The sequence below is a fragment of the Hypanus sabinus genome, chromosome 5 (genome assembly GCF_030144855.1).
Source record: "Hypanus sabinus isolate sHypSab1 chromosome 5, sHypSab1.hap1, whole genome shotgun sequence".
NCBI lineage: Eukaryota > Metazoa > Chordata > Chondrichthyes > Myliobatiformes > Dasyatidae > Hypanus > Hypanus sabinus.
The window spans coordinates 67,905,649-67,925,077 of NC_082710.1; the positions used below are offsets into that span (position 1 = coordinate 67,905,649).

Sequence of the window (19,429 nt, forward strand, 5' to 3'; positions counted from 1 at the left end):
ATCAGGTGAGGGGGTAGATGGGTGGGTAGGGGAAGGGGAATGAGGGGAGTAGCTTGGAGGTAATATGTGGAAAAGATAAATGGCTGAAGGAGAAGGACTCTGATAGAGAGTGGAATATGGGAGTAAGGGATGAAGGAGGGGCTCCAGAGGGAAATGGTGGGCAGAAAAGAAGGGGTCAAAGTGGAGTGAGAATAGAGAGCAGAAAAAAGAGAGGAATTACTGGAAGTTAGAGAAGTCAATGCTCATGCCATCAGGTTGGAGGCTACTCAGACGGAATATAAAGTGTTGTTCCTCCAACCTGAGAGTGGCCTCGTCGTGGCAGTAGTTGAGGTCATGGACTGGGATTGCGGATGGGAAGTAGAATTAAAATGGTTGGCCCAGGAAACTCTGCCCGTTGCAGACAGAGTGAAGGTGCTTGACAAAGTGATCCCCTAATCTACAGTATGTTGGGTCTCCCCATTGTAGAGGAGGTTGCACTGGGAGCCCCAGGTACAGAGGATGTACCACAACAGACTTGCAGCTGAAGTGTTGCCACCCCTGGAAGGACTGTTTGTTGTCCTGAATGGTGGTGAGGAAGGAGTGCAAGTGTATCATTTGTCCCACTTGCGGGGGTAAGTACCAGGAGGGAGATCAGTGGGAGGGGTGAGTGGATAAGGACGTTCTGTAGAGACTGATATCCCTGCAGAAAGTGGAGAACAGGAAGGGCAAGTTATATTTGGTGGTGGGATCCCATTGAAAATGGCAGAAGTTACAGGGAATGATGTGCTGGATGTGCAGGCTTGTGGGGTGTGAGGTAAGGACAAGGGGAGCTCTGATACGGTGTAGGAAGTAGGATGAAGACAGATGCCCAGGAAATGGAGGAGATGTGCGCGTTGGCAGCATCAATTGTAATGGAAGGGAAAGCCTGTTCTTCAAAGAAGGAAGACAACGCAGATGTTCTGAAATGGAAAGTCTCAACTTGAGAACAGATCCAGCTGAGAGGAGGAACTGAGAATTGGGAATAGGATTTTTACGAGTCACAGGGTGGGAAGAGGTCAGGTCAAGGTAGCTGTGAGAACCAGTAGGTTTATAAAAGATCAGTGGACAGTGAGCCTACTGATTAATTTTTAATCAAATCTAAGTATGCCCATCATAAATTATGAGCTCTTCTAGTAAACTGTCCATTACTGAAGCTTAATTTATATAATTATCATTTCACATAAAAAAGGCAGTGTCTGTGAGGAGAGGCACAGTTAACATTTCAAGTTGGTGACTATTCATCACAATTCTTAGGCTAAAAGCTGTGTCATTTCTGTTCTTTTCAACAAGGAACCTCCCTGTAACTGTGAAGCTATACCATGAGTCACCAATTTCTGCAACATTGCATCATTTATTTCAGCTTGTCACAAGTTTGTTAAATACATTACTTCAATGTAAATATCAAAAGTTATTCCATTTGATTTTTTGGACTTTAAAAGCAGTTCCTCCCCAGCGGGGATTTCTTTGGACTGAGTTTTGATTTACGGATGTGTGTGAGTAGAAGGCCGAACTTCGGATAAAGCTTTCCTACCACCCTGTTCCTCAATATGAACTACAGACCCATATCGTTGTAAATTAGTGAGATGACTTCACTACTCTACACCGAAGAAACTTCTGGAATTGACTGTGACTTTTAGAGTTGGATCTTAGCCTGTCAGTCATATCTTAATGACACACAATACATTCATTTGGACTAAGTTTACAGCTGGGTCATTCAAAATGTATGTTCATAAATGTCAGCTGAGGAAATCTTACTGTAAATTTTTAAAAGGCAAACATGAAATCTGCAGATGCTGGAAATTCAAGCAACACTGCGTTCCACCAGCATTTTGTGTGTGTTGTGTAAATTTTTAATTAGTTTTTGGGGTGGATATTCTGCGGTAAAGCCAGCGTTTGTTGCCCATAATTGGAAGAAGATGAGGGCAATTCCACAGAGAGAATTTTAACTACATGATGTAACTACAGGTTGGAGAGGCAAAGATTTTCTCTTGTATCATATAAATATTTTGACAGTATGTGAGTAATCGCTGTTTCAGTATCTCATAAACCAAAGTATCAATATTTCACTGAAGCTTCTCAGTACTGGGCTGAGCAGTGGTTGCATCTCGGTCATTTAACCAGAGCTGTACTCCTATAGAGAATGTGGTTTGAGCAGAGGTTCAGCACTCCGTACCTTGCAGGATCTCATGGACTGCATAAGCTAATACCTTCAAGTTCACAGGGTTGAGAATCAAATCCCCATCTCAACTTTCTTAAAATAGTTTGTGTTACAGATTGTAGATCTCATTCTGGGAGTCGCACTGAGAATAGCCCTTCCCAGGCTACTGAATGCATGGCAGTTGAACAGGGCACACAGGTGTGTGGGCTCACCAGACCACGGAATGAACAGGGAACACGGGTGTGTAGGCAGTCGGAGGGGCAGATTAGGAGAATGGGCGATGAAGTCGCAGATGGAATACTGTGTTGGGGAGTGTTTGGTCATGCACTTTGGTAGAAGGAACAAAGGTGTAGATGTATTAGGTCACTTGACAACGGAATGAGCAGGGAACATGGGTGTTAGGTCCCCCGACCATCAAGTGCATCTTGGGCATCCCCAATTTACAAAACTCATTAAAAGCTCAAGGGGAGTGTAAGTTGAAAATTGAGAATAATTGCAAAGAGCTGCAGCCTGTGAACAGAGGGCCAACCCTGTCAATGTACCAAGATGATCACAAAATCTTGTTGCAGAAATGGAAGCCGGCGATTCACGAAGCCTTTGCCTGCTTTTGAAAGAGCTCCCTGTCCACCCCCCCCCCCCATAAACTTCTCCAACATATCTGCAAGTGTTCCCACTTCAACAAAGGAGCTGCTTAACTGTTTATCTTTCTCATTGCTGTTCAATCTTGCTGAGCTTGAATTGGTAACTTTTTAACTTTAAATCAGCTGTCATTGTTCCAACAAACAACAGGTACATTTCAAACAGTTTCACAGGGATTCAGATACTTCAAAACATTCTAAGGATGTGGAAAATGCTTTATAAATGTCAGTGAGTTATTCTACTTTTAAGGGTGTAATATCCATAAGACATAGGAGCAGAATTAGACCATTCAGCCCATCAAATATGGTTTGCCATTCCATCTTGGCTGATTTATTGTCCTTTTCAACCTCTGCTTTCAATATTCCCAAATGGCCTCCACAACAGTCTATGGCAATGAACTCCACAGACTCACCACCCTCTGGCTAAGGAAATTCCTCCTCATCTCTGTTCTAAAGGGATATCCTTCTGTTCTGAGGCTGTGCCCTCTGGTTCTAGACTCCCTCAATATAGGAAACATCCTCTCCACATCTACCCTATCAAGGCCTTTCAATATTCAATAGGTTTCAATGAGATCCCCCCTCAATCTTCTAACTTCAGAGAATACAGGCCTAGAGCCATCTCGTACCTTAACTGTTTAATTCCCAAGATTATTCTCGTAAACCTCCTCTAAGCACTCTCCAATGCCAGCATGTCTTTTCTAAAGCAAGCAGCCCAAACCTGCTCACAGTACTCCCAAGTGCAGTCTGACCCCAGTGCCTTATAAAACCACACCATCACATGTTTGATTTTTTATTCTAGTCCTCTTGAAATGAATGCTAACATTGCATTTGCCTTCCTCAACACCAACTCAACCTGTAGAATAACCTGTAGGGAATCCTGCACATGGACATCCCAAGTCCATTTGCACCACTGATATTCGAATTTTCTCCCCACTTAGAAAATAATCTGCACCTTTATACCTTCTACCAAAGTGCGTGACCATATACTTCCCTACGCTGTATTCCATCTGCGACTTCATCGCCCATTCTCCTAATCTGCCCCTCCGACTGCAGACACCCTGCTTCCTCACTGTTACCTGCCCCTCCACCTAGCTTCACATCATCTGCAAAACTTGGCCACAAAGCCATCAATTCTGTCATCATTGACATCGCATGAAAAGAAGCAGTTTCAACACTGTCCACTGCAGAACATCACTAGTCATCAACAACCAACCAGAAAAAGCACCCTTTATTCCCACTCTGCTGCCTGCCAGTCAGCCAGTCTTCTATCCATGCTGGTATCTTTCCTGTAATACCATGGGCTCTTATCTAGTTTAGCAGCCTCCATGTGCAGCACCTTGTCACGAGGCTTTCTGAAAATCCAAGTAAACAACATCCACTGACTCTCCTTTGTCTACATTGCTGTGCATTTGAGAGAATGAGTGCGAGGGAAACGAGTGGGAGTGGGAGTGCCCTGAGTTTTAGCATGGATTCATAGACTTCATGTCAAAGGAAAATAGTAAAAGATGAAATGTCCTGGATCGGTATTGGTTTGTTTTTGTCAGGTGCACAAATCTGCAGGAAAGGCTTAGATTGTATGTCAGTCAGCCGGACAGTGTTACTTTTCTAATGCACACAATGCAGGGTAAAGTGTTACAGTTGCAGAGAAGGTGCAGGACAGACAGACACAGTGCAGGTTCCACGACAGGTCACGAGTCGTCTCCATTACATGAGAAGTTGATGATAACAGCAGTGGAGCAGCTGTCCTTCAATCTGGCTCTGGGCGTTCTCAAGCCTTCGATTTTTCTGGCAGGAATAGGAGAGGATGATAACGCGGCACGGGTCCTTGATTATGTTGGATGCTTTCCTAAGGTAGGGAGAAGTATAGAGCAAAGTTTCCCTCTACAATCTTACAGTTGTACGATTTGTACGGTGGTTATCGAATCGTAATTAGTTGGATAAGAGAGGAAATGAAGCACTTTTCGCCTAGTGCCTCGGGGAGAGGCAGCTTTGCTTTCCAGTAATAGTATCTGTGTATGAACTTTGTCGCATTTTAAATTAATTTAATTTGCCTTTAAAGATCCAGACCCAGTGCTAGAAGGTGGGATAGAAAGAGCTTTTTTTTACTGGCACAAACATATGTAACCCCCTGGGTCGCCTCAGGCTCGCTCAGCTCATTCTTGTCTAGGGGGAGCAGCCTTCAGCCCCGCCAAACTGGGTAATCAGCTGGTGTGGATGCTGTGTGATGTCCCCGCCTCGCCCACAAACAGACAGTACACCATATGCGATTAAATGAGTACAATTTATAAAGGTTACTATAACTAAGTGATTAATAACGATACAGTATATATGAAGAGAAAAAAATAAAGAAAAGGCGCCAAACTTATCAAAGTCCAAACCACTTCATGCACAACCGTTGGAGCTCAATTTCTGAAGTCTTCTGGCCACCATTCAATCCCCTCCGAACTCCTCGACTCGCAGCTCAGGACCCTCCTAACTCCTCGACTCTCCAAACAGCTCAGGACCCTCCGAGTGGTCAACCAAGCACATCTAGCTTCATCCCCCCCCCCCCTCGGAGAATCTCCCGGCCTCGGACCCCCCTTTAGGGTCCGATCCTCGCCCAGCTTAGAGCATTGCGTCCTCTCTCTCGACCCCCTCGCGCCGATCTGCCCAAAAGCCCGTCAACAAAAGCTTACAGACTCAGAAGAAAGAACATTAATCCCCATTTGGTTTACAAAGGAATACCATTCTCGTTATCAGTAAATTAGCATTCCTGCTAGTTAACAAAAGGAAACCCTTTCCCAACAGTAACAAAGAGAAAAAAGAAACCCCCTTTACACATACAAAGGGACAAATTAGAGCCTCTTTGTGTTGTAACTTTCTTACAATGTTGTGATTCTGTATCAAGTGCAGTGCAAACCCTGCACCAGTCATCATCTGTGAGGCCATCGGGCCACCTGTGAGGTAGTTTTGCCTGGAGCCAAAAGCCAAGGAGTCATTTCAATCCTGTTGAGAGGCTTTTGGATATTGCTGCATGAGTGAACTAACAAGGCTTTAAGTGCCTTCCTATTCCATAATTGGCCTGTTATTGTGCTGGAAGTCCTGGTACATTTGTATCAATCCAAGAACTACTGTAATAATATCTTGTTTTAGATAGAAGGCTTCCCAATGATGAGATAATTCATCTTTTTGTTCTTGTCAATAGGTTGACGTTCAGCTAAGGCTTTTGTGAACAGTAGAGGAATGTCCTTTCGTCCTTGGAAATGTGAAGAGAAGAACTGATTCTCTTTTACAGTAGATTCAAAGTGGCTCCACAATAGGCACAGTTCACCGAGGATCTTGGACCTGACCAACAGACTGTCTCTACACAACACCTAGAAAGAGTCTGTACCCTCCTTTGGATGAGGAACAGTGGATTTTTATCATTTGATAGCAGATGGACCCACTAAATCAATTCTTCTGATGGATAAATACAGTGTATACAATCTACAAAATGCACAGGAGTTATTCACCTATGCCACTTCAACAACATTTTCCAAATCTGTGACTACTACCAATGAGGAGGAGAGGCACATAGGCAAACCAACATCTGCAGATTCTACTTGCAAGTCACCAACCTTCCTGACTTAGAAGTAAGTCACTGTTGCTTCATCATCGCTGGATGCAAATCCTCAAGCTCCGGGTCTAGCAACACTGTGCGAGTACCTTCACCAGAAAGTTGGCACTGGTTCAAGAAGGTGACTCCCCGCCACCTTCTCAAGGGCAGTGGAAGTTACGCAGTGAATTTTGGCATTGCCAGCAATGCCCACGTCCTTAGAAATGAATAACTCATAAGAAAGACACGCAAGTTCCACCAGCTATTTCTGGAACAAGTGGCTCCTCAGGGATTTTCTTTTGCAGTGTTTAATAAAAGCCATACTTAGTGTTGTAGGAATAAAATGCCAAAAGTAATTTGTCTGTTCTTGGTTGGGCTCAGATAACTGGGCATCATCACCGTTTTGTTTAAACTTCCTGCAGTTTTGTGACAAAACAATCTATTCACACCTCTTTCTTCCCCTTCATTGGAACCAGTTTTAATAAAGGCTCTTAATTGGCCATGATTAACCTCCATGATCTTCCTGGGGGTGAAAAATTGGATTGAAATATCAACAGTAAATTGTTTCTATATATTTATTGGGAGGTATTAATTTCAATATAATTCTGGGGAACATTTATTTGAAAGTTACATTTTTTAACAAAAATATATCTCAAAAGCTGCATTTTCATTGGCAACACCCCTTCCCAAAGCACCCTGGTGAGGTATGGGTCCTTCGTGTTCAGCTCATCTCTATGATTGCACTCCGTCCTCAAGTCAGAAGCTTACGGGTTCAAGTGCCATTTCAGAGAGCTGAGCGTATGCATCAGGCCAACTCTAACGGGCAGTACAGGACAGAGCCATGCTAGAGCTGCCTTTTGCCAAATGATATACAAAATCCTCTTGGATGAGTGGAGACAATCCCATGGTGTTCCTCGAAGAACGGAAGTTTCCTTGGTATGCTGGAGAACACTTCTCCCTTCTGCCAAACAAAAAATCCGAACTGCTCATTCTTTTGGTGGTTGTGGAATTTTGCTGTGTGAACAACGTAGGACAAGGTGGCCTACTCAAGACTGATGACACTTCAGGTGGTGGTCTGTTGAATGTGAAGCGTGTTGGGACATCCCGAGAGCGTGATAAGGCAGTACATAAAGACAAGCTGTCTCCGCTCCAAAGGAAATTGTAGACTGTGTATGTTGAATTAAAGTGTTTTCCTTGATATCAATTAATCTAAAAGGAGGCAGAAGGAGAATCAGTGCAGCCTACAAATATCTTATTTTTTAAAGTCTTGTTAATAAAACATGTATTGCAATGGAACTGAAACGTTTGCACATCAGTCACCTTGGATATTTAACACTTATTAAAAGAATCAATTGAAAAAGTTTTTGTTTTAATTTTCTAACATGGAGTCTGCTAATAATGGTCAAAGACTGAGTATAGTTTGAGTTTAGTTGAACAGGTCCTCCTCAGTTTACAACTGCGAGATTTGTGTATATATGAACAGGAGTTTGGGAGACAGGACGGATGGATTTAGCTGCTGTGGGGCCGCGGACATCTTCTGCCACGTGGGAGTCGTAACTGCGTTACAAATGGTTCACTGAAATGGAACCATGGTAGAGCCTGTATTGTTAGAAAACTTTAAGATATTTCCCTAGCAATCTGATTGCTCACTGCTATGTTTTGACCAAGAAATAGTTAATAACTTGATTTACTTAAGCTTAAATTGACTTATAGTAAAATAAACTTCTGGGAGCAGCTATTGTAGGGCACTGCCCAGAGAACATGATCCTACTGAGAACTGGGACAAACGTGTCTCAGTTATCATCCCCTTTCAAACTGCGTGACCTGAAGCACTACCAAGTTCCTTCTACTCCTGATTCTAGTGCATTGTGTCTTTTGTGTGGAGTTTAGATTTAGTCTCCAGAAAAACTACCAAGGTCGCACCTAATAATGCTGTTGTTAAAAGATGTGTCAGCAACAAGTAGATTAGTGAGGATGAGTTAGGTTGGTGAACCTATTGTGCACTGTCAGTACTAGAATAGCTCTGATCAGAGTTGCTGGCATTGTATGTGTTGTCCTTCCTTGACCTCTCAATCAGCCTGCACTGCAGTCTTGGCATGATTAACTACAATCCTTTAACTAACTGACCTTATTCAAATTGCAACTACCCAGTGCACTACTGGAATATAGCTAATATGTTAATTTCCTATACCCACACCATTGCTTCTGGAATCCTTTAAGGATTTATCTTTGATACTTCCCATTTTTTTTCGGCTTTGACAAGGTCCCACATGGAAGGTAAGTCAAGAAGGTTCAGACACTGGGCATTCAGATGAGGTAGTGAATTAGATTAGACAATGGCTTTGTGGGAGAAATCAGAGAGTGGTAGTAAATGGTTGGAGGCCTGTGACAAGTGGTGTGCTGCAGGGATCGGTGCTGGGTCCTTTGTTGTTTGGCATTTACATCAATGATCTGGATGATAATGTAAATTGTTTCAGCAAATTTGCAGATGGCACCAAGTTTGGGGCATGTAGTGGACAGTGAAGACGGCTACCAAAGCTCGCAGCGAGATCTAGACCAGCTGGAAAAAAATGGCAGATGAATTTCATGCAGGTACGTGAGGTGTTGCACTTTGGGAAGACAGTGAATGGTAGGGTACTGAGGAGTGTGGTAGAACCAAGGGATCTGGGAATACAGGTCCATAATTCATTAAGCGTGGTGTCACAGGTAGGTAGGCATTAAGAGAGCTTTGGGCACACTGGCCTTCATAAATCAAAGTTTATGATTTATAAACATTTGGGATGTTATGCAATTGTATAAGATGTTGGTGAGGCCTAATTTGCAGTGTTCTTTGCACTTCTGGCAACATTCCTGCAGGAAAGGTATCAATGAAATTGAAAGAGTGCAGAGAAAAATTTTAAGGCGATTTCTATGACTTGAGTTTGAATAAGTTAGGACTTTATTCCTTAGAGCATAGGCGAATTAGGGGAGATTTGATGGAAGTATACAAAATTATGAGGGGTGGAGATAGGGTATATGTAAGCAGGCTTTTTCCATTGAGGTTGGGTGAGACTAAAACCAGAGGTAATTGATTAAGGGGAACTTGAGGGGATTTATTCACTTTTCACTCCGAAGGTAGTGAGTGTGTGCAACAAGCTGCCAGTGGAAGTGGTGGATGCAGGTTTAAGAGGAATTTGCATAGGCACATGATGAGAGGGGTATGGAGGGCAATGATCGAGGTGTGGGACTAGGCAGTTTAATGGTTTGGCATAGACAAGAGGGGCCAAAGGACCTGTTTCTGTGCTGTAGTGTTCTATGACTCTCAACAAGTTCACTGACCTCAGCAGCTTTATGTCACCGCCATCTCTTTCTACACTTCCACTGTTTATCTGTCATCCAGAATTGAAAGAACCAGAATAAAACCAAATGCTGTATTGGGAAGACATTGTCTTCTACTCCAGTCACATATTTGTATACCAACTCCATTCCCCTTTGGGTCCGCAGTATGGAATTGAACTAGAGAGCTTGCAGCAGAGACTCGAGAGTCTGGAATCTGGAGCAACAAAGAGTCTGCTGGAGGACTCCATGGGTTAAGCAGACTCTGGGTGTGTGGCAGGGAGGTTGGATAAGAGTCTTGATGCAGCATTGCAATTTGACACGTTGACAATTCCTTTTCCTCTGCGGATGCTGCTGGACCAGCTGAGTTCCTCCAGCAGATTGCACTTTGCTAGAAAGTTCACATACTCAGTGTTACATGAGTTTTAGACTTCATAGCCATTTCCCTCCTTAATATGATTGTTTCGTTCAGGTCTTTGGCTACTGAAACTAGATTTCACTATTCCAAAGCCCATCTGGGCTGTCCTTAGATTTAATGTCACTCAGCTAGGAGAGAGCATGGTTAGGAGAACAGACACAGATTGCAAAAGCTGTTATTTGCCTGATGCTAAGGTTAAGTGCATCTCTGCTGATTCAGAGAACTCGGAATGGAAGGGTGATCGTGGCCAACATAGTTACAAACAACGTAGGTTCAATGAGGAAGGAGGTTTTCCCAAAGGATTACCAGGATCTGAGGAAGGAGGTTTTCCCAAAGGATTACCAGGATCTGAGGAAGGAGGTTTTCCCAAAGGATTACCAGGATCTGAGGAAGGAGGTTTTCCCAAAGGATTACCAGGATCTGAGGAAGGAGGTTTTCCCAAAGGATTACCAGGATCTTGAGACAAAGGTAAAATCTCTGGATTATTTCATGCAAGTTGGCAAGGGATAAACAGGATTAGCGAGCTCAAAGTGTAGTATGTGAGAAATAGAATCTGACTCCTGGTATACTAGCATCAAAGAGTTCTTCTCTTGTTATGGACTCCACCAGAACTGTTCTGGGACAGGAGACTGGTGAATCTGGACTTTTACACTAGCTGGGAGTGGAGAGAAGTCGATAAACGGGTAGCTTAGTACATCAGGAGAAAATTAAAAAGCAGTGGTCCAGGATAGTGAGCTGGAAACTGGCAGTCTCGTGTGATTCTATTTGAAAATATGCAAAATGGGGCAAATCAAACATTAATAGCAACTTAAAAAAATCAAAACGTAATATCTTTATTTGAATGGACATTGGATACCCTCCGCTGCGCCTCTTTGTTGCAAATGCAAACAGGTTGCAGCGGTCTGTTAAGGAAGCACCTATGCCCAAGATCAAAAAGTGGTGGATACAGTCCAATCCGTCCCAGGCAAGTCCCTCCGCCATTGGGTACAATTACATGGAACAGTCACAAGAAAGCAGCATCTGTCCTTAAGGACTTGCACCTTCTGGCCCTGCTCTCTTCTTGCTGCTGCCAAAAGGAAGGAGGTACGTACATACCAACGGGTTCAGAAACAATTATTACCCTACAACCATCAGGCTCCTGGCCCAGCATGGATAACTTCATTTACCCTTACTCTGAATTGATCCTACAAACTATCCATGAGAAAAATCCTTGATTAACTAAGGAGGTCAAGGATGATGTTAAAATAATAAGTGTATACAAAGTGGTAAGGAGCAACAGCTGACTAGAGGAACTCGTCGTTTCTAGAATTTAACAAGAAATGCAGGATGAGAGGTGACCTGATAGAGGTGTATAAGATGATGAGGGGCATTGATTGTGCAGATAACCAGAGGCTTTTCCCCGGGGCTGAGATGGCTAACATGAGGAGGCATAGTTTTAAGGTGCTTGGAAATAGGTACCAAGGGGATGTCAAGGGTAAGTTTTTCACACAAAGAATGGTAGGTGTGTGGAATGCACTGTTAATGGCAGTGGTGGAACCGGATGCAATAGGGTCTTTTAAGAGCACCTTAGGTAGGTGCATGGAGCTTAGAAAAATAGAGGGCTATGCACGAGGGAAATTCTAGGCAGTCTCTCGAGTGGGTTTACATGGTTGGTACAACATTATGGACCGAAGGGCCTGTAATGTGCGGTAAATTTTTATGTTCTATATTTAAATGAAAAAGCTAATAAGAGGGGAGAAAATTAATTTTGAGAGGAAACCCCTGCATGTAGTACGTATACAAAATAGCAGTAAAAGTCTCTATGGATATACATGAGAAGTTGTTTGGCGTATTAAGACGTTTTTTTCATCAGAGAATAAGAGACTTGGGGGTGTTGTGGCTAGGTAGGAGGAGAAGATGACTAATATTCACCAGCATACAATGGACTGCACAGAAGGGTTTTAAAGGAAGTGGCTGCAAAGATTGGTTCAAAGTTTTTGAATCACACTAAACTCCGGGAGGGTACCAGAATATCAGAAAACAGCCAATGTGACTCCCTTGTTCATAACTGGAGAAAGGTAGAAAGCAGTTGGTTTCACATCTATTATTGTCAAGATACTAGTAAATCAATAATCAAAGAGTAATAACTACTTATTTAGGAAATTTGCATATAATTAACATAGTTAACAGAGTTTTATGAAAGTAAATACAACAAACTTACTCAAATTCTACAAGGATATAACAGGGAGAGTTGATAGAGGAGAAACAATAGATGTCGTAGATTTAGATTTACAAAATGCATTTGATAACTTGCCACTCAAGAGGCTGGTGCATAAATTAAAAGCCCACAGTATTAGAGGAAGTGTGTTAAAGTGGATTGAGAACTGGCTGTCACACAGAGTTGGAGTAATTCGGTGTTTTACAGACTGAAAGGGGATAACTGGTGAAGTATCACGAGGACCAGTTCTTGGCCTGTGATTGTTCAAAACTTACATAAGTGACCTGGAACAGTATGTGAGGTTGACACAAAGATAGGTGGCAAGGTGCACCTCAGTAAGAGAAATCAAAAAGCAAATTATTATCTAAACGGAGAGAGACTGAAAGGAAGTGAAGTACAGGGAGATCAGGTGCACAAGTCACAAAACGCTAACACTCCCAACAAATAGTTTGATGGCAAAGGGCCTTTTGCCCTTCATTACAAAGGGATTGGAAAATAGGAAGGTTTTGTTGCAACTGTGCAGTCTGTTGGTGAAGCCTCACCGAGAGTGCTCGTACAGCTTTGGTCCCTTTATCTGAAAGAAATGATACAGGAACACTGGAAGGGGTCAAAAGGGGATTCATCTGGCTAATTCCTGGCATGAAAGATTTGTCCTACCAAGAGAGACTAAAAGGTGTACAAGATATTAAGAGGAGTAGACAGAGTGGACAGCCAGCGCCTCTTCCCCAGGGCACCACTGCTCAGTACAAGAGGACATGCCTTTAAGGTAAGGGGAGGGAAGTTCAAGGGGGATATTAGAGGAAGGTTTTTACTCAGAGAGTGGTTGGTGCATGAAATGCATTGCCTGAGTCAGTGGTGGAGGCAGATACACTAGTGAAGTTTAAGAGACTACTAGACAGGTATATGGAGGAATTTAAGGTGGGGGGGGGGATATATGGGAGGCAGGGTTTGAGGGTCGGCACAACATTGTGGGCCAAAGAGCCTGTAATGTGCTGTACTGTTCTATGTTCTAAATAATTCAGGCCTTTATTCTTCAGAGCTTAGAATTATGATGGGTTTATCAAATATATAAGATGCTGAGGGAATTTCACAGAGCTGTTAGATTCTAGTGGGAGAGTCTGATTAAGTGGACAACGACAAGATAAGGTTCCAATTATTTAAAACTGAGGTATGTAGAAATGATTTCTTACAGATAAAAAGACAAGAATTCTAGAACTAAACCATTGCTTAAATGGGAAGACTGTAGCAAGGACAGTGGCAGCAAAATTTTGGAAGGTGATGACTCTGAAGTTTTCTGCCCCAGAAGATGGTGGAAGTTGGATCATACAAAGTACTTAAAGTGGAGGTGGATAAATATTTTATCGATAATGGGTGCTGCCCGGCCTCAGTTGTAGAGAGGACTGCGCCTCAAGCTATTTTCATCCATCCAGGACAGCCAGAGGCATTGGAGTCGGTACTGCCCCATGTTTGCTTGGCAGAAGACAAGCCATATTATGTTCAACTGCAGACTGCTGCAACGTTCATGGACTCAGGAACTTGGGCTATATACTTTTGTGTGACTGTATCTTTCTGCTTTCTTATATATGCTTGCTAGCTTCTATGTGCTCTATGTGCCTTGTGCTGTGTATGACTGTTGTTGTTGTGTTTTGTACCTTGGTCCCAGAGTAACGCTGTATTTAAGGGTATTCATTTAGGACAATGAGACTTGAACTTGAGCTATGTCACGGAATAGAGGGGTCTGGAAAAGTGGCATAGAAGAGGAACTGAAGACAGTCTAGATCAGCCATGATCATATTAAATGATGTGGTAGACTAATTACCTACTCCTGCTCTAATTTTCTTGAGCTTGTGCTCTAATCAGCACTAGATTAATTTTACCTATTATCACTGTCTTTCTTACTATGTGAACAATGGTTCAATTTTACAATTCTGGTTCTTGTATCATTGTTTTCAAGTACCATGTCTTATCCTTCCCTTTCTCTGTAATCATTGCCAAACAAATGACCCCAGTGCTGTCATCCCCATAAGTTTTCCTTTTGCATATGTGCTCAGGATCAAGCATTTCATTAGTTGCAGCAGGGCTGGGCAGAAGGTGGTGAGCTAGAGGTTTCCTTGCCTTTGTTAGATCTGATACCATGGGAATATGGGTGTAACTCTTAGAACTTCCAGAGGTGCCAATGCCTATAAACATAAGAGATTCTGCAGATACTGGAACTTGGATGGAACATTGACTGTTCATTCATTTCCATAGATTCTGCCTGACCTGCTGAGTTCCTCCAGCATTTTGTGTGCGCCAATCACTATGGTGGATATGATCTTTCACTGGGCCAGTGGTAACCAAAGATCAAATGGGTATCTGAGACATCAACTGAACATGATTCAGTGAACATGACAAGGGCCTGTATTTAACCCGTGAACAGCACTTCCTCGGGTGACAAGTCCAGATAGTCCATGAAACTGTTTCTTTCACTTCTTCTACATCTTCATTCTTATTTTAAATGTGTTTCTGGTTCTGTTGGGGCCTTTGATCTACAGCATGACGATCACTTGGGTAACCTGGTGCATTTCTGTCTCCGTGGAGATTCCGGAAGGAGAGCGGTCATGAGGCTTGGAAGCTTAGATATGGGGTGTGACCCCATTTTTTGCCGATCTCGCTGATTGAGGAAGATTAAGACATTGAGGCAAGTGTTCAGTGTCATTTACCTGCCTCAAGCTCACTGCTGCTGGAGGAGGCTGTCTGCGTGTGATGGTCTTGTGTTCGCTGCTCCAGAGGAAGGGTGCTTGTGTTTGAATGCCACCCCCCCCCCCCCTTGGTGTTGTCAGAGGATGTTACTGAAGTTTGGAGTCTGCGATTTATGGATTGCACTGTGGTTCTCCTGGACTCTTTCAGTTTTGTGTTTTATATTCTGTCTTCATCTCGTTCTTCCTTGTTGCTGTTTGCATGGTTTGTTTGTACTTGTATTTTGCTTTGCACGGGGGGGGCAGTGTTTGGTGTTTGGGGGTTTGATGTTCTTGCTACCATTTGCATAGTTTGTTTTTCTGTACATGGGGGTGGGGGCATGGGGTTTGAAGTTCTTGATTCTGTCTGTTCAATTTGTTTTTTTGTGTGAGGAGAGGTGTTTGGGGTTTGATGTTCTTGTTTCTTGTTGCTGTGTGCGTGATTTGTATTTTTGCACGTGGATGGTTGATGTTGTAGTGGCCGTTTGCACAGTTAGTTTTGCTTTGTGCGTGGGGGAGCATTAATGTTTTTCTTTGAATAGTTTCCATGATTTTTTTTGTTTTGTGGCTGTCCGGAGAAGTTGAATCTCAGAGTTGTATTCCACGTACATACTTTGATAATAAATGTACCTTGAGCCTTGAATTTAATCCTGAAATGATTTTTAAAAGATCACAGCTTGAACCTGGTCTGGATGTACTGATTAATACCGAGTGGCCATCTGGCTCTATTCTTTTTGTACTTTGATGCAGCAGTAGGGCTTAGAGCATACCCTGTGCGGAGCAGACTGAGACAGTAGTTCTCAGAGGAGTAGACAGAGGCTCACAGTACAGAGCAGTGACACCCCTGCTTGTTCAGAAGCTCCAAAATGAGCTAACATAGGAGGGGTTAATGAATCCACCCTTGGACAGAGAAGAATACAAAAATCCATAACGCTTTCTGTGTGAGAACCCAGTTTCCATTTGAGTTTATTCTCCTGATTTAAGAAGAGTGATAAGTCTGATTTTCAAAGGAATGAAAAACAAACTGAAATCTGCAGCCTGTGGCAATGGTGACTAAAATACATGAACCTAAAATGCAGACAATACTCTGCAGCCTGTGTGGACAGAGAAACCAGCTCAGAGCACTTTGGTACCATTGCACTCATTGTAAGGGAATTCCTCTTGTATGTAGAAAACCTTTCGGAAACGAAATCACAATCTCTGGAATGCAGAGCTACTAGAATTTTTGCACTAGACGTACCCTGTGTGTTGAGTAATAGCCTCCGATGATATTGTGTCTTTAACTCGGCAAAACTGCTCTCCGGCAGTTTCCAGAACCGTGATAAGGTAAAGGCACTGAGCCGAATAAGGAAATCTTAGATCAGATCATCAAAAACCTAAAAACCTAACAAAGCTAGAAAAGGAGATTAAGGGACAGAAAGATCTTATAGCAAATGCAGAACTTAATTCTTTGTAGCTGAGAGTACAGCTACAAATTTAACTTAGAGATGATAAGATGCCAGTATCAAAGAAGTGTAGATGTCTTGGATGATTTCAGGTCTCTAGAAGATTTGGAGAGGCAAGGTTATGGATGGTTTTAAGCAAAAGTTTGAGAATTTTAAAATTGTGGCATTGCCTGGGAGCCAGTGTAATCATCAGAGTGAAAGTTTAGAAGTTCAAAGTTGATTTTACTGTCATAAGCCCAAGTCCATTTTATGAAAAACGTACTTGCAGCAGCATCATAGGCACATATCTGTAGCATAAACTAGAAAAATATAAATTCGAAGAAAGAACACAATTAGGGCAAATAGAAGTCCATGTTCATACAAAGTGGTCAGAGCTATCATAATATTGCTGAGCTATAGTGATTAAGTACTACAGTGGACTCCAGTTAATTGGGCCATCAGTTAATTGAGGCAGCCACTTATTTGGGACAACTCTTAAAGAACGAAAACTAATTGAGAAAATTGTCATGAGTCCCTTTATGTCACTTAATTGGGGCAGGACACTGTTGCCGAACAGGTTCTAACTGGCGTCAGTTGCACGCACTTGTGTGGCCATTAGACATTACACCTCGCTTGGAGTGCAGTTTTTAAATAGTGTCAGTTGCATGTCTTTGTGTTCAAGAAGCAGTGATTTTTCTGTCACTGCTAGTTCGTGAGAAATAAGCAGTAAGACAATTCAGAACTGTTTTGCTGACTGCATTTTCAAGCATTCAGGCTTGGAGATGCCAGAAACAGCCAGGAGTGAAAATGAAACAATTTCATTACTTTGAAAATTTAGGAACTATGAAGAATTTGAAGGAATTGACAATCATCTTGAATATTGCGATGAAAATGAAGATTTGGAGGGTGCAATCATCGATAGCAGTGTATGAGGCAGTCCATTATCGGCACTAAGTGTCTATGCTGACTTTGTTCGTTGCTTACACCAGATAAATTCCTCCGTCAATAACTATTAGGAACTGATATACAGTCTGTTGGCACTGTTCTAATTTGTTATGCATTTCATTTAAATACATAATTTGTTATTCAGATTGTCTTTTTAACCCTTTTTATCTATTTCCATAAAATTTCAGCCAGTTGGAATAGTCACTTAATTGTAATCCTGATGTATCCCATTTAAGCAGAATCCACTGAACATAGAACTATGACATTGTGGACATTACAGAAACTTGACTGTGGAATTCCCTGTTGTGGCCACCCAGGGGAGGACAAGCCTGAGGAGGTGTGGGAGAGAGCAGAATCCATACAGGTTTGGGGTCACCCTCTCCTGTCAGTGCTGCCCTCCAGTGTTTGCTCAGTGGAAGAACAGGCAGCACCAGGACAACATCCATGCACCATCAATCTGCAGGCTATGCCTCTCCGGGACTTCGGCTCTGGGTTTTTTTTACTGTTTTTCTGGTGTTATAACCATGTGTGCTATGTGTTGTTGGGTGCTGCTGGTAATGTGTTTTGCACCTTGGCCCTGGAGGAATGCTATATCCAGGTATGGTTGAATGAAGAACAGGATGGTTAGAGTGTGGGTAGGTCTGATCAGGGGTAAAAGGGAAAGCATGTGGCTGGATTCAGAGGAGGTATGGAAAGTCCCCAGTGAGAGGGACCTAGAAAAATGTGAGGTCAGCACAGAACCGGCTAATGTGCAGAACATGTCAATGTTAAGAAAGAGGATGTGCTGGAACTTCTGAAAAACATTAGTTTAGCTCAGTCCCAGTAGCTGGATGGGATATACCCCGGGTTACCACAGGAAGATTACTACTAAGAGATTGCTGTGCCATAGGCAGTGATTGTTGAGGCCTTGCTGGCCACAGGAGTAATACGAGAAGATTAGAGGGTGGCAAATAGTATTCCTTTGTTCATGAAAGCTAATAGGAATAATCCTGAGAATTATTGACCAGTGTATCTTAAACCTGTATCAGTGGTAGGGAAACTTAGGAGAGGATTCTTAGAGACAGGATTTACGAGCATTTGGGAAGTGTAATCTGATTAGGGATAATCAGTGTTACACATATGGGTTTTAACTGAAGAAAAGATGGCTGGAGTCACTTGGCACGTCTATGCAAGGATGTTTATTTGGTGTTTCAAAAAATCAAACTTAGAAAAATTAGTGAAAATAGTGAAAAGAAAACTGCCAATATTTACAAAAGGTATCTACTAGAAAGCACAATAAAAAGCCCCAACTATTTTCAGTGTGAACACTGAGCTGCTTAATCTCCCTCTCCCTCTACTGATGGCAATCTGTCACATTTTTTAGGCAACAGAACATACCATCGTTAATTACTCACAGAGTTAACCTAACACATTCTGCACAGTACTTACATTACTAAAGAAATAGAATATTCCATTGTGTATGGTGGGAAAGGCGCCATAAAGCCAAACTCTTTAGGACCCATTATTGGAACATACCAGGGAGAAGACATTGACGTCTGCAAACTCACGGCAACAACAGCAGAATGAAAAGGCAATGCGTGTGTCTTTGTGTGGGTGAGTGAGTGTGGGTGTGTGTGGGTGGTTGGATGTGTGTGGGTGGGTGTGTGTGGTTGGATGTGTGTCGGTGTGTGGCTGGTTGGATGTGTGTGGGTGTGTGTGTGTGGGTGGTTGGATGTGTGTGTGTGTGTGGGTGGGTGGTTGGATGGAGGTTGGATGTGTGTGGGTGGGTGGTTGGATGGGGGTTGGATGTATGTGGGTGTGTGTGGGTGGGTGTGTGTGTGGGTGGTTGGGTGTGTGTGTGGGGGTGGGTGTGTGGATGTGGATGTGTGTGTGTGTCTGTGTGGCTGTGTGTGTGGTTGGATGTGTGTGGGTGGGTGTGTGTGTGGTTGGATGTGTGTGGGTGGGTGTGTGTGTGGATGTAAATGTGCATGTATACAGACTGCGTTTACAGAGCACTCTCCATCACAGTCTGCATGGCTTCAACAG

At 42.8% G+C, this 19,429-nt stretch overlaps 1 protein-coding gene across 4 annotated transcripts in view; it reads left to right on the forward strand.

Annotated features, from left to right (window-relative positions):
- mfhas1 (multifunctional ROCO family signaling regulator 1) overlaps window positions 1–7,765 on the forward strand; it is a 90,574-nt gene extending 82,809 nt beyond the window's left edge. For 3 of the 4 annotated variants that reach the window (XM_059970088.1, XM_059970089.1, XM_059970092.1), the window contains one exon: window positions 5,999–7,765. In XM_059970088.1, coding sequence (XP_059826071.1) covers window positions 5,999–6,003 — 5 coding nt within the window. In that variant the 3' untranslated portion in view covers window positions 6,004–7,765. The remainder of the gene's footprint in view (window positions 1–5,998) is intronic. The other variant, XM_059970091.1, reaches the window with a different exon arrangement.
- The last annotated feature ends 11,664 nt before the right edge of the window (window positions 7,766–19,429 follow it).